The sequence below is a fragment of the Rhinolophus sinicus genome, chromosome 16, assembly GCF_057876585.1.
Source record: "Rhinolophus sinicus isolate RSI-liver-muscle chromosome 16, RSI-T2T, whole genome shotgun sequence".
Taxonomy (NCBI): Eukaryota; Metazoa; Chordata; class Mammalia; order Chiroptera; family Rhinolophidae; genus Rhinolophus; species Rhinolophus sinicus.
Window position 1 is genome coordinate 93,073,611 of NC_142516.1, and position 15,098 is coordinate 93,088,708.

Here is a 15,098-nt window from a genome sequence, read left to right on the forward strand (position 1 = left end):
TCCCAATGGACCAACCTGACTTGTCTTACTCAACTCCAATCCATCTTCTACTTTTCAACCATGATAAAGGAGAGTCAGAGAAAAGTAGAAAAAGAGAGGAAGAGAAGGAGGAGAAAGAGGAAGCGAAAGTGGAAAGAAAGGAAGAGAAGTAGTTTTGTTTAAAGACTTTATTGCTGAAATCCAATTAGATTGACCTGGTCAAGTCTCCACTGTCCTTGACTGAATTAAGCCAATTAAAAAACAAACAAACCAAGAGATAAAATGCTAATATTAATCTTAACCTTATCTACTTTTTTCCAAAACCTACAATTCCAATCTTCCATCTTCACTATTATTCTTCCCTCTTTGGAGTGACAAAGGAGCCACTTGGGACTAATTCAAAAGATTCATGTCCCAAATAGGTAGGGTGGGTGGGTGGGTGGGTGGGTGGGTGGGTGGGTGTGGGTGTGTTTCTTAGCAAGGGCAAGGAGTACTGAATTCTTTTGGAAAGGTAGAAGAGGAGATATTGGCAACGTCGGAGATAAGGGAGGAATAAGCAAGTATTTTTGTCTTCATAAAATGATCTAAAAACGCATAAAAAGATGAGACCCATGGTCATAAGGAGCAGCCCCATTCAGAGCTATTTTTACTAGTCTTCAGTGTTCATAAATAACAGAGAATAAAGAGGAACAGGGTAAGACAGAAAGGAGAAGTCAAATGGCTAACCAGAACCTCAAAGTTCACGTTTCTACAAGATTTTTTTTTTTAATTTAATGGGTTGTTATTTCCCCATATTTCAAGCAAATCCAAATATGGTCAATTTAAAATTTATTATAAAAATATACTCAACTTCTTACTTATTCAGAAACTGACCTATTCAAGACCAGTCAAGGCTCATCTTATAAGTTGGTTCCTCTGATAAACATCCCCAATAGAAGAAATATATTCTAAATAAATCAAAATAGAATTGATGGAAACAGTGAAAGAGCACTGATTACTAGTGCTTCCAAGAGATTCAGTGTTCTTTTAAATACAAGTTCTCTTATTTATAATTTGAGTATCTTAAGGGGAAAGCAGCATGTATATGTCAGAACCTGCCAAATGAAAATCAATTAGTAATAAGCTTTATGTTATGGTAGAATTAAATAGAAAAAAATGCATGAACTCAGCAAAAAGTGATTCTCTCTATATATAACAGCTTGAAATTATAGGCACGTAAATTTCCAAAGATACTCATTTAGTTCATCCTTTACAAAGTTTGCCAGAAATAGGTAATACTACAAACACTGTTCTTGAGAATAGTCTGATAATGTGTATCAAATTGAAAAACAAACATGCTTTTTAACCTAGTACTCCCACATCTGGGAATTAAAGTTAAGGAGAAAATCACCCAAGTAGAAAAGATTAAGTTCAGCACATTTTTTAATTTATAATTATTTTCAAAAAAAAGGAAGTAACTAAAATATCTCTCAGTCAGGAGATGGTTATGGAGATTACAGCACATACAATAGTGTGTAGCCATTACAAATTATGTCGACTGATATATTTTCATGGACCGTGGAAAGAGGCCCATAGCACTACTGAGTACAAATAAAATAAAATAAAAATTAGGCTACAATACAGCAATTATACTAAATTGCTATTTTTGTAAAATAGTGTGCTTATGTGTAAGAGAAAGGGGAAGGAGCGAGAACGTGTGCGCGCGTGTACGCGTGTGCAAAAGGATGCCAACTAAAGATGCTCGCTATTGTGTTAACAGACATTATTTCTGGGTGGTGAGGGAACTGGGGACATTTCTGCTTCCTTTTTTGTACTTCTCTGCAGTATCTGAATTTTTTTCAGTAAGGACATACAATTTTTACAAAAATGTTTTAGGAAAGTTTCTTAAGATTTGTAAAGCATGAAGCCACTTACACCTTACCCTTTCCTTTGCATGTCACCATCACTGAATGGAGTGGAATTACTATAAGAATTCAAGTAAAATATGCAATATTTCAATGGAACCAGCAGAACCAATATATATATAAAAGCAGAATCTGTATCTGGATGATAGAAGACATTTAAAAACAAAAACAGGTGAACTCCTCCTCTTCCACTTAAAATTTATTTACATGTCAAAGTCCTCCAATAACAGTAATCATTAATGGTTACCATGTAGTTCACTCTCCACATTACTCTCCCTATTTATGTGTTGATTATCTCAATAAAGCTGGAAAAAAATATTACTCTCCCTAAAAAGAGAAAAAAAAACACCCATTTAGGTCAGTTAATGAGTAATCCAGGAGAGTGAGACGCTCACAGCATTCCAGAGATGCAAGAATTATTTTTTATAGCTTTAACTATCTTCTGTACCTATACACATCTCCTATCTATAGCTATATACATTGCATAGTAAGAGAAATTTACTTAGAGGCATTCTATCTAACCAAGATCCTGCCACATTTAATCACAAAATTTAACATACATTAAGGTTTTTCAAACATTTTTCCACAATGACATTTCATCATGAAACTGGATCAAAGAAAAATTTAAGAAAATGTAAAAGGCACTAAATTTCAGGACTGATATTAGACCAAAGACTCATCTCGCCAGATAACCTTTAGTGCAGTTTCATTCCTTGAATTATTTGAGTAGCTGATACATAACAGACACTGTGCCAGGCACGGTGCTAGGCTGCGGAGAAGGAAGGGACATAGCACACTGTGCTCCACAAGCTCATGAACTGGCATTTACAAGTATACAATGTACCCTGAGCCCCATGCCACATCCCCAACAGCTCAGAACACCCACAGATCAAAAAAATATTAAGTATGTACAGTGTGCTATACATGGTTAGTCTATAAGCAAAGTTACACAGACATTTATTAGAGCAATGTAAATGCTACAGAAAAGCTATCTATTCTTAATCCTTAATTCTGTCTAATTAGGTTTTAAGACCACATGCTTGAATTGAATCCTAAGACAAGTTTAATGAGTCAAGACAGAGGGAAGGACACACCCAGCAAAGTGAATGTTCAACGGCAGATGCAGCGAGAGCTTGGGTCTCTTCATGGTACTGCAAACACTTCAGTAAGTCTGCAGCATAATCAGGAGGTAGATCAAGAGGTACCTTGGCTACTTTTCTAAGAGATCTGGATTTTATTCTAATGACAAAGAACAGATGACGAAAACTAGAAGATCAGATAATCACCCAGGTAGTGGTTTAAAAGATACAACCAGTAGCAGGAAACCAGATAGTAGACTTAACAATAATAATAGTCCAGGTAAGAAATGAAGGTAGGCTCTGTAATAACCCAGGCTTCAGTTATAACCCAGTAATACTGAAAGTGAATACAAAGTAGTACAATCAACAGAGCGTATCGGCTGAAGGATGCAGCCAATAAGGCAGACGGAAGAGTCAAGAAGAATCACAAATTAGACAACTATGTGATATCAATGGCCAAGACAAAGAGCGGGTGTATAGTTGTGAATGAGTGTGCACAGATGTGTGTACATGAAAGAACAGGTTTGAAGGAAAAGATGTCGTGTTCACTGCAGACATGCTGAATTTAAAAAGTCTTATGCATATAGATGTTCAGAAGAAGCTAGTATTGAGAGTGCGTGAGAGGACTGGGAGAATAAAAAAATGTATCTGGGAGTCCAATGTGAATAGGGAGTAGCTGAATGAGGACGTGAGATCACCAAGGGGCACCATGTGGAATGAAGGGGAAGAGAGTCAAGGACAGACCTTGGGAGAGTTCCTGAGGGCAGCGCAAAGAGGACAAGAGGTCCCCAAAAGACACTAATGAAGAACAGTCTAAGAGCTAAGAGAACAAAAGTTTCAAGGAAAGAGGAATGGTCACCAATGTCAAATGCAGCAGCAGTCAAGCAAGAACTGTTACTTTTGGTAGTTAGGCAACCTTATCAAAAAGATTTAAGTTAAGAGTGGTCCAAGTGAAAGGCAGAATGCTAGGAATTAAGGGATGAATGAAAGATGAAAAAGCAGACACAATAAGCAGAAAGCCTTTCTCAAATTGTATCACAGTTTCCCAAAAGTACTGACCACAGACCATTTCCTCATGCAGCATTCCTCTAGAGCAGGAGCGATTTCAACATGGCATGTTTATAAACTAGGAGGAAGAAATCATTATCAAGGGAGAGACTGTCTAAAACTGAAAAGGGACAAATAATGGAATAAATTGCTAGAAAGAATAAAGACAGGTTCTGAAGCATTTACCGTGTTTTCCCGAAAATAAGACCTAGCAGGACCATCAGCTCTAATGCATCTTTTGGAGCAAACATTAATATAAGACCCGGTATTATATTATATTATGTTATATTATACCCAGTCTTACATATTATATTATATTATACCTGATATTATATTATTTATATTATGTTATGTTACATTTTATTATATCATATCATATATTGTATCATATATTATAGACTCGGTCTTATATTAAGACCGGGTCTTATATTAATTTTTGCTCCAAAAGACGCATTAGAGCTAATGGTCCTGATAGGTCTTATTTTCGGGAAAACACGGTAGTACAGGAACACCTGTTTGTCTGAGGCAGGAGGAAAAATACTAAGGGTACGAATGAAAATGTACACAGGTAGAAAGCTGACAAATGAGGTCATTCATTCTCAATGACCTTTACCTCCTCTGAAGAACAGAAGTCATTTAACTCAAGTGATAGAGGGGGGCTAAGTAGGTTTTAGGAGAATGTTAAAGGTGTAGAATAGCAGCTATAAAGAGGAGAAAAGAAAAGGGTGTGGGATGGGATGGGATGGGATGGGGCCAGAAAGCAGCACACATAGAGTAATGCCGTTTTAGCTACACCATAGTTCTATAGCTTTTCAAAGTCCTGAGGAGCCCTGAGTAGACAGGTTGAAGTTTCACACTTATAAATTCAAATCCATTCCACCTAAGGCCCAAATGATCCCACTTCCTGGGCCTAGAGACTAGAAATCACCTGAAATAATACCAAACCTTACCACAAAACTAACTAAAGGTTCAAGTATACCCAGTAAATTTGCAAAACCTCCCTGGAACCTTACAAGCACCAGTAACAAGCAACCAGAATTCACAGACTTTATGGGACAAGAGATTTTAACGTGAACAGTCTTATAATTAAACATTTCTAACAAGAAATGCCATTTAATCAGACCACAAGGGGGAAAAACACCATCAAAAGAGACGCTGACAAACAAGGATGAATCTCCTAACACACCCACAGTCCAACAGTTCTCATCCATCCACACCACTTTGGAGATAAAATAGTAACACTAATAACTTATCATTCATAATCCAATTATTTCCAAAGGTCTGAGACAAATTAATGTAATTTCACAACATGTCATTACTTTTCGGTAACTGAACCAGAAATACCTGAGAAGTCTACAGAATCGTGCATTTCCCATCCTTTCATTCAACTTGACACCTAATTCCTAAGCAAATGATGGGAACACATTGTTATTCCTTCAAAAAAAGCATTTTCAAACTAATTTTTAAAAATATTCAAGTGCATCAGCATTAAAATGTGAGCCCCTAAAAAACACTTAAAGTCACTGCCTCATTAACATCTACTAACTGCTTGGAAATTTGAATCCTCACAACAATTTTGAGAGGTAGGTGATAAAATATTTCATTCCTAAACAATAGCATTTGAACAGTGTAATGATAAAATAAATGAAAAATCTTGAATTCAACGTATAGATTGACCAGGCAGAGGGATGGGTAAACTTCCTAGGCAGAGACTGAGGAAAAGATAAGTGAATTTGCAATCAGGAGAAATGCGGAGTCTCAGGTGACCATCCACCTACCATGTGCTTGATGTCTAGACTAAAATCACAGGGAAAATACAAAATGGAGAAGCTTTGGTACTTAACAACACTGTCAAGAAGTAATTAAGACTACTACCAGGCTCAGAAAATTGAAAAGTATCAAGAATACTGGGCAATGTTAACTTTGAGTTTTAACCAAAACAGAAGAGCCCCTACATTTCAAAAGAAATCACCATCCTATAAACAAACAGAAACAAACAAAAAAAGAAATCACCATCTTATGTTTTAAATCAGTTATGATAATAAAACTAAGCAATGGTAACATATGGTGGCTACAAATCCTGGAAAATTTATGATCCATTTTTTAAAATATATAAAAGTCTCAGAATAAATGAGCACAAATTGCATATATTACCTAATAAAAGAAAATTAAATGGTAACATTTAGAGATAAGCAAAATACTTTCAGGATACAAAAATAAACACATGCCTAGTTTCAAATATTTACAATCCAGCAGGAAAAGACAAACAGGTAAGCAAACAATATAAAACAAGTAACTGTTAAACAACATCAAGCATTATGGAAACTGAAAATTTTTTTTTTCTTTGAGTTGTTTGAGCAAGTATCCACAGAGATGGTAGCATTTGATCTAACTCTTGAAGGAAAAGGAAGGAAAGTTTTTTTTCAGGCTCAATTAACAATGGTAGAGATACAAAGGTACAGAGAACTGACAATGCACTTCATATTACATGAGGTATGAAAGATTCCGTGTGATTAGAATTTTGTATGTGTGGATGGTTAGAGAAAGAGACCTAGAAAGGCAGAACAAAACTTATTCAGAAAATACACTTAGGATATAAACTAGTTGGTAGTATGAAAAAAAAGGAAAGCAGAGAAAGATAACTGCAGAATTTTAAAGAATAGGGATTAGAGGCAGACATATAGTAGGAAAATCTCAGGATTTAGAATTAAATAGATCTGGGCTAGAATCCCAGCTCTATCACTTACTAACAATGAGGCTTTTCAAAATTGCCATTTCCTTATTTGTCAAATGGGGACAAACAAAGCCTTAATATGATGGCAAATAGGACTTGGCCAATATATCGTCTTTCAATTGCTTTCTCACAATAAATGGTAGACTGTGGAGGGTGACGGGGAATAAGTCAAGATATGCAGCCTCAAGTGACTGGGAAGATAAAGCCATTAACTAAAGAAGGAATATAAGAAAATATTTTTTAAAAAACAGATTTGGAGAACAGAAAAGTACGGTCAGTCTACATGACACAATTTGCGGTGATAGTGGGATACAGATGTATATACATCGACATGCAAAGGTATCAGAAGGCACAAAAAATTGGGTCTGGAATTCAGAAGAGAGTTCTAATAGAAATGAAATTTTAGGAACCTTAGGCATACAGAGGAAAGCAAAGAACAGGCACTCACAAGGAGCTAGGGATAAGACAGAGAGTAAGGAAAGCAGAAAAGAAAGAGTTTCAAACCTAAAAAGGTGGCCAGCCGTATTAAGCATTGAACATAACTGCTGGATTTGGCAATTAAGAAGGAGATCTCTGACAAACTTTGAGAGTAGTTTCACCAAAATTCTGATGACACCAAACTGTAGGCAATGAAGGAATAAATGGGTGGTAAAGAAATGAGTGAAAAAAGTGAATCTAGTCCAATGGTCCCCGAGTAGAAAATCCATAAACATAGTAATGGAGACCAGATGGGCATTCTCAACATCCCAAACAGTCACCTGAAGACTAAATTTAGTGTCCACCAAGCTATAAAGACTAGGAAAATACTAAGTTTCTTTGATTCTCCAATTAACATACTACATATTTTTTAGAATGAAAGCATGTGTCACTATTTTACAAATGTCCTTTCATATCATGAGATTCTTGGTAGAAAATACATAAAAATATTACTAAGCACTAAAAGGTTGGGAATCATGGGCTCTTGAAAGTAATCCAGCATTGGAGAGAATAAGTGCAATTATCAATGATTCAGGTAGAAACCTTCAGAGAAAGTTTTTCTTCTGTTTTAAGATTTTTGTTTGTTGGTCATTTGGTTGGTTTTCTTTTGTTTTCAGAAGTGGAAAAACTCCTAAAGACATTATTTAGGTCAAGAATAAGAAATCAATGTAAAGAAATATTTCAAGTTCCAGAAAGAAAGGTGGTGAAATGTCACGGAGAAAAAGATGAAACACAAGGGAAAAAAGCTGACCTCACAAGTACTGCAAAGTTATGCAGGAGTCACAGTCCACGTCTGGAAAACCACGTTATGCTTTCTCACCCTCAGAAAAGTTGCCCCACAGAAGTTCAGTTAACCAGTTAGTTAATTAAACCAATTAAAGCTCTGGTAGAACTAGAGCTATATTTCTGCTCCTCTACGTAATCTTTGTGCTACTTAGCTTCTCTGAAGATGCTTCTTCACTGAACAATAACATTTGTCCCATAAGCTATAAGGAAGACCAAATGAGACAATATACAGAGAGTGCCAAAAAACCGTAATACACATTTTAAGGAAAAAGCTGTATTAAAATTGTAATAATATATACCAATAACAAAAGATGAACACAAGTCATGTGTATACATTTTTTTGGCACCCCCAGTATGTAAAGCGCTTAGCACAGTGCCTGGCACAAAGTAACCATTTAAGAAACACAGCTATAATTACTAAAATAAAATATAGATAAATATTTCTCTGATGTTAAGATTGAGAAGACCTAAGTTTTAAAGGAAAGAAAACAAATGAAACAGGAAAGATTAATTTATCTGGTAATACAATCCTTTAAATTTTTTTATGTGAAAAACATACAATATTAAAAGAAAGCATCATACAAAACTAAAAAAATACTAGTATAGAACTGATTTATATAAATTATTTTTCTTATACAACAAAAAGATAAAAACCTCACTATAGACAAATAATGCACTGGCATACTCTTTGCTCTGCATAAACAGTACCAGGTACCCAACTTAGGAGCCCACACAGATGGTAATGGAGACCACATGGGTATTTTTCAATACTTCAACATGGGACATATTTTTCAATACTTATCACAATGGGAGGTATTACTGCCCTCCCCGCCATTATTAGACCAAGCTATAAGGCATTCCTTATGTCCTTAATGGAAAAAAACTATTTGAAGCATAAAATAATAATAGTTTTGAAATATTCGATTCAGATAACACCAATTCAATCTTTCTCACACTGAACGCAAATCTATTAGTAGCTGTTTTATTTAAAAATAAAGTAAAATTCTAGCAAATATTCTTATGTTAACGTAGCAATTTTTCAAGCAGTGATGAAAACTGCCACTGGGATAAGGGGAGTACCTGAGGGGCGGGGGGGGGGGGGTCGAGTGGCTATAGCTCTGCATTTAACAGTGTTTCACTCAACCTACAAGCAGTCCCAGTTCCACCTGTATCTATTCTTACACAGTTAGGATCCGACCTATTTTCAGACTTTCTTTTAAAAACTGAAAAATAATTCTAACAATCCACATCAAATCTTGCTCCTTCTGATCTCAGACAAAAATTCAGTGAACTATATTGCTATTCATAATTGACATATCCAAAACTTTACACTGAAATTTTAAGTATATAATTATGTGAACCCTTCCCCTCAAGTTTTTCCTTATCTTTATATTTACTACCAAAATTTCAGCTGGGATATATACCATGTTTTGCAATATTTAGAATAACTTCTTTACTTCTGTACCTAAAGCAACACAGGCATTGCTATAGTATTAATATTGAACAGACCACAATATTGTGGAACCCCTTTATAAAACAAGGTTGATGACAGAAATAAAACGAAGTTGTTAACTTTGTTTTATCTTTTTTACATGTGGTATGTGTATGTGGGATTACAGACTTTTGGCTAGCAATATATCAGAAGTACCAGCTTACTCAGAAAGTAAAGAAGCAAAGATATTCTACTACTAGATAAATTGTTAATTTTGATTAATAGATCTATATCATACAATTACCAATTTTTTAATGAGAATATAACAAGTATAATCCAAACTGAAATTGAACATGATTCAATTATTTTGTTGGTACTTCAAAATCTTGTACAAAAGCTAGCCTTTGAATTATAAAAATTTGTTTTCCTTATTCAGCATTGATAAGGCAGAGTCAAAGACTAAAATGTATCTGTAATAACTCTATGACAACATACTATTGAAGGTGGTTTTAGAACACTCAACAAGTTTGTTCACGTATAATTTTTATTTCCAAAAAGGCAACACATGAGCTTCCTGTTGTTTAGATTCCAAATAAATTATATTTTCTGTAATAAATTTTATAATGTGATTTTTAAATATAGTACCCTGAATAACTTTGTGTATTAAAAATAACTGAACTTAACTGTTAACAAGATCCAAAAGGGAAAAACTAAATTTAGTAAAAGAACAGGAAAATATACAAGCAGAGAAAGCTCAAAAAGCCACCAAAAAAAATCATTGAGTCGGTTAATGGGCCACTAACCTCACTTTGATTTTAAAAAAAAATGTCCCCTAAGTATATCATCTAAGCCATCCAATCTCACACCCACCAACCTCACAGACACAGAAAGCAGCCAAGATAGTCACTTTCAAAAAATGTCTAATAAAATTATTTTTACCTGTAAATTGTTTTCTGTGACTCTGTTCCACCAAACCATATTGATGGGTACTCCTGATTTACACCTGTCGGCAAGGCAGCCAATAGGGTTCTTTGCTTTTCGTGCCTTTGATCCCATCGGAACTAGCCTCTCCTCCAGCATCCCCAGGCGGTACTTCCTTGGCTAGGAAAAAGAAGGAAAGAGACCAGGCCACTCCTAACATCCCCCACACTAATCTAAACTAACATGACGAACAGAGAGAAGATATCAGGAATGGTGGAGTAGAAAACAAGTAAAATACCTAAGACACCCCCTCTAATGTCCTTATCACCCCCCACCACTTCCCACCCCCACCCCCAATACACACCTCCAAAATAACCCACACAGGCTGAACAATATTATATAAAGCAACAGATGTTTTAGAGAAATACATTATAATCTGATTTGGTAAGACTTTAATGAACAGAAATTAACTTATCAGCAAAGTAAATGCTTTGCAAATTTTTTTCCCACTGGCACTTACCTATTCTCACTGCAATATGAAGAAATGGCTTCAACGGCACAAAATACAAGTAAAAAAAATTCTATATATGTTTCTGTATTAAAAATAATTACATACTTTACTGTTCCTCATCTCACTGCCTTATTCCCTGAGAACTACCCCCATTTAAAATAAAAAGCTAATTCCTGAAGAATGGATTTTGTTTTTAATGTTAGTGGTTGGCAGGGTTTTTATATATGTGAAAATTAATGACAGTTTCTACCATCTTACTTCTCTTAATTGTAGCACATTTGCACTAACTTGCATCTGAAAGGGAATCTGTATATAATTTTTTCCCTTTAAGGAATACTGATACATTCCTAAGAATGTATCTAATTTAAGACCTATAATAAAATCTACGTCTACTCATCGTTCTGTCACAAGACTGTTGGAGCAAATAATTAAATTAACTTTCTTCAGAAAAGGTGTCATGGCCAGACAAATATATAAAATACATAAAAAGTAAGTTTTCCAGTATGAAGACAACCAATTTGAAGAAAACACTTGATTTCAAAATTTCAAAATGACTTTGTAAATAATGCCTATAGAAATTATTCTGTGCAATTTAGGTTCTCCACTCCACAAATGGGCCTCTGCTATGTTTGTCTTTGGTTTAAGAGGGAAAAAAAGATTAAAATTGAGTAAGAAAGGCAACCAGTCTACCTACCTACCCAAAAATTATAGCAGTGGGTCAAGTTTCATGAGGCTAAAACATTTCCACCTCTGTGTAATTAACTGTGCATCAATTCATTACCCTCTATGTCTACATCACAAGCAACTTCGGTAGATGAGAATAAAAATGTACCTTTGGAACATTTCCTAGTATCATAGCTCACAACTATAAGGACTTGATATACAGCAAAAATAATATAACCTTCAGCTGCTTTCACTGATTTAAAATTTGTATTTTAGAAAATGTCTTGGCTAAGGATTATCCTATCAGAAAAGTTCAACACATCAAACAGTACTTATTTAAACAAAACCACAACCTGTCAAGGACTTACACTAGGACACCTAAATTCTAGCCATGTATTTGAAAGCCAGAAAATTATTGCTTTAAATGTTCTTCTGTTATTCAGATCCTTTACAAATTCTAACTGCTTTTGACCCAGTTATTACAATTAGTGCATTTGCTTAGAGTAGTGCATTAAGCAACATAGAAAAAAAGGTTTTAAATCAATCCAATGTATCATTCTCCCTCCCCAAGAGCTCTCATGTTTTTTTTTGTTTTTCCAAAGAGGAATTCATCACTCCTCTCCCTCCACCCCACCCCCAACCTCAACCCCAACCCCAACCCCAACCCCACCCCCACCCCCACCCCCACGCCCAAACCTGTAATTAGCCTAAGCCTTTTCCTTTTAGGTAAGAAGAGACCCCCAAACATGTGCCATTACAGATTTACGTTTCTTTAATACACAGCCAGAGAGTAAAGTCTAATTCAAAAGTAAAACCTTCTGTGCGGTACTGCACATTAAGACCTAAGGTACCAATACCATGAAAAATACCATTATAAACAACAGAAGACAAAATGGCATCTGAAAAAAAAAAGGCAGCAACAGAAATCATGATAGTGAGGCAAAAAGACTAAGTAAAGAAGTCTCATTGCACAGAAAGTAAAGTATAGCAAAATCTCATCTGTAAACTAATTTCCAAATTATTTGGACTACTATTTATCCCTTAAAGAAAAATTGTATTTTTTTTTAACTTTTATTTATTTAAGTGTGTTTTTCCAGGACCCATCAGCTCCAAGTCAAGTAGCTGTTTCAATATAGTTGTGGAGGGCGCAGCTCACAGTGGCCCACGTGGGGATCGAACCAGCAACCCTGGTGTTACAAGCATCACTCTAACCAACGGAGCTAACTGGCCGCCCAGAAAAAATATATTTTTAACTAACCATCTGAGAGCCTATTTTTGTATCAGGAACTATTCTAAGTACTTGGAATACAATGATGAATAAAACACACAACTTTCCCTCAAAAAGAGGAGCTAATGTGTAGGTAACAAAGTCATGCAAACAGAACATACTCACTGTGATATAATAAATGCATAAATAATCAAGGTACCAATCAAGGGCAGAGACAGAGAAGGTTTTACAGAGACGGTGGATGCCTGAGCAGTTTAAAGGAGGAGTAAGTGTGGGTGGATGGATGGGTGAATGGATAGATAGATACAGAGATACAGACAGACAGACATGTATCGTAGTCTAGGAAAAATGTGTACACAGAGGCAAACAGGCACGTGGTATTAAGGGGAAACCACAAGTACGCCACTAGTAGAGGGCCAACCTTAAAAGCAAAAGATGAGGCATGAAAGCAATAAAACATTTTTTAAATGAACTGTTTTATATCCTAAGGCAAGGAGTTTGGACTTCATTTCATGGGCACTGGGGAACTCTTGAAAACCTAGGAATGAGAACTAAATTGGAAACAGGTAGACAAACTAGTGGACCCTGGCAGTGATCCATGTTAGAGGTTCTCAACCTCAGTGATACAGACTGGATAACTCTTTGCTGTGGGGGCGTCCTGTGCCCTATAAGATGTCCAGCTGCATCCTGACCTCTATCCACTACGCCAGCAGTACCACAGCCCCAGCTGTACCACAGCCCCAGCTGTGAGAACCAAAATATCTTCAATGTTCTCTGGGAGTACGAAAAAACTGCCCCCATTTGAGAATCACTGCTTAGGTGAAAAATGCGTACTCAACTGGACAGAGCTAAGGCCTGGCTGGCGGAAGATGTGCTGGGTTAAAAACAACTACTGGGGATTATCTGAAAGTAGGGGCTAAGGGCAATGGAGAAGTCAAATGGAAGATGAGAAATTACAAGGAGCAAACAAAGTTTTATGGGAAATGTCTGTTTACCCCTGAAGTTGTTCCTCTAAAGTTTTCTGAGTTCTATGAGATTCAAACCCCTCTTCCAGAGTCAACAAAAGCAACCACTCCTCTTCCCTTTCCCTTAGCTTCCAGTGAGTCTTTCCTACGCCAATCCTGAGAATGTGATGGTCAAAAACAAAAAAAGGAAGTCCCCTAGTTGACCCGCCATTCTTCATAGCCTTGCCAGGCCAGCCTGCTGGTCATTATGGAATGGCAGCATTTTAAATGCCATGTCCTGTTGGTAAACACCAGCTTTTCTGCTCCACCTCCTAGTAAGTCAATATTGGACATCAAAATTCCCAATCTTTTTGTTACTGTGGTAATATATCCAGCAGAGCCTGTCACTGGCTATTTTTTTTCTCTCTCTCTAATGTAGACAATATTTACTTTAAGTCTCAAGACTCACTACAAAAGTGACTGATTTTTATCAGTTTTCACAAAACCTAAATAAATAGCATAATAAGACAGTAGCTGAAAGTAGTTCTACCCTTTTTATTGGGCATTTAAAAAAACAACTTAGGGCTGGAACAAAAGTTTTTAAGGATAAGACAAAGTCTGATACTATATTCTGGATTAGCACTTCTCAAACGGTAGTGAACACACGAAACGTCTGGGGATCTTGTTAAAATGAAGACTCTAATTCAGCAGGCCTCCAGTGAAGCCTGCAGTTCTGTGTCTCCAACCAGCTCCCAGGCAGCTAGTGCTACTGGTCTCGTGCCCACACTTCGAGGGGTCAAGTTCTAGAGAATGTCAGAGGAAAGACCTGGGGAAGAAACAAGTACGGCACAAACAGAAGTTGGGATCACCAGCCAAGATAAAAAGGAACAGGGTTCAACAGTCAACTCCTAGCTTGACCGCGATCCTTAGAGCCTTCAAGAAGAGTACTCCTAACCCCCAAAACCCTGGCTCTTCAGAAATCTTTACCCTAATCCATAAAAGCTCATTCCAAGGGTTTAGGACTAAGGGAAATTCACTCTCATTCCTAACAAATGACCTAAGTCTCTAGACTATGTCAAAGAACAAACAGTAAAAGTTCATTTTTAGAACTCTTTTAGTTCCACACACAAATATTTTTTCATTCATCCATTCATCCAACATTTCAGCATAAGGCTCTTTGCCCTTCCTAGTGAAACAATGATAAGCTCTCTTTCCCTAAAAAGTTCAGTCTAGAAAAAAAAAAAAAATCTATAAATACCACTGCTTGTATAGAAAATGTCATTAAAGTTACCAACAGACCAATGTTCAGTGCACAATTCTTTTGATAAAATTGAAAAACAGCAACTTCTCTATAATGCTTCACATTTCCAACCATAATTTACACGTCACAATT

General features: G+C 36.1%; 1 protein-coding gene across 6 annotated transcripts in view; it reads right to left on the minus strand.

Annotated features, from left to right (window-relative positions):
- PAN3 (poly(A) specific ribonuclease subunit PAN3) overlaps positions 1-15,098 on the minus strand; it is a 133,628-nt gene that overhangs the window by 81,418 nt on the left and 37,112 nt on the right. For 4 of the 6 annotated variants that reach the window (XM_074330062.2, XM_019736449.3, XM_019736451.3 and 1 more), the window contains exon 5: positions 10,378-10,539. The exons of the other annotated variants lie outside the window; for them this stretch is intronic. In XM_074330062.2, the coding sequence (XP_074186163.1) occupies positions 10,378-10,539 (162 nt within the window). The remainder of the gene's footprint in view (positions 1-10,377; positions 10,540-15,098) is intronic. 6 annotated transcript variants of the gene reach the window in all.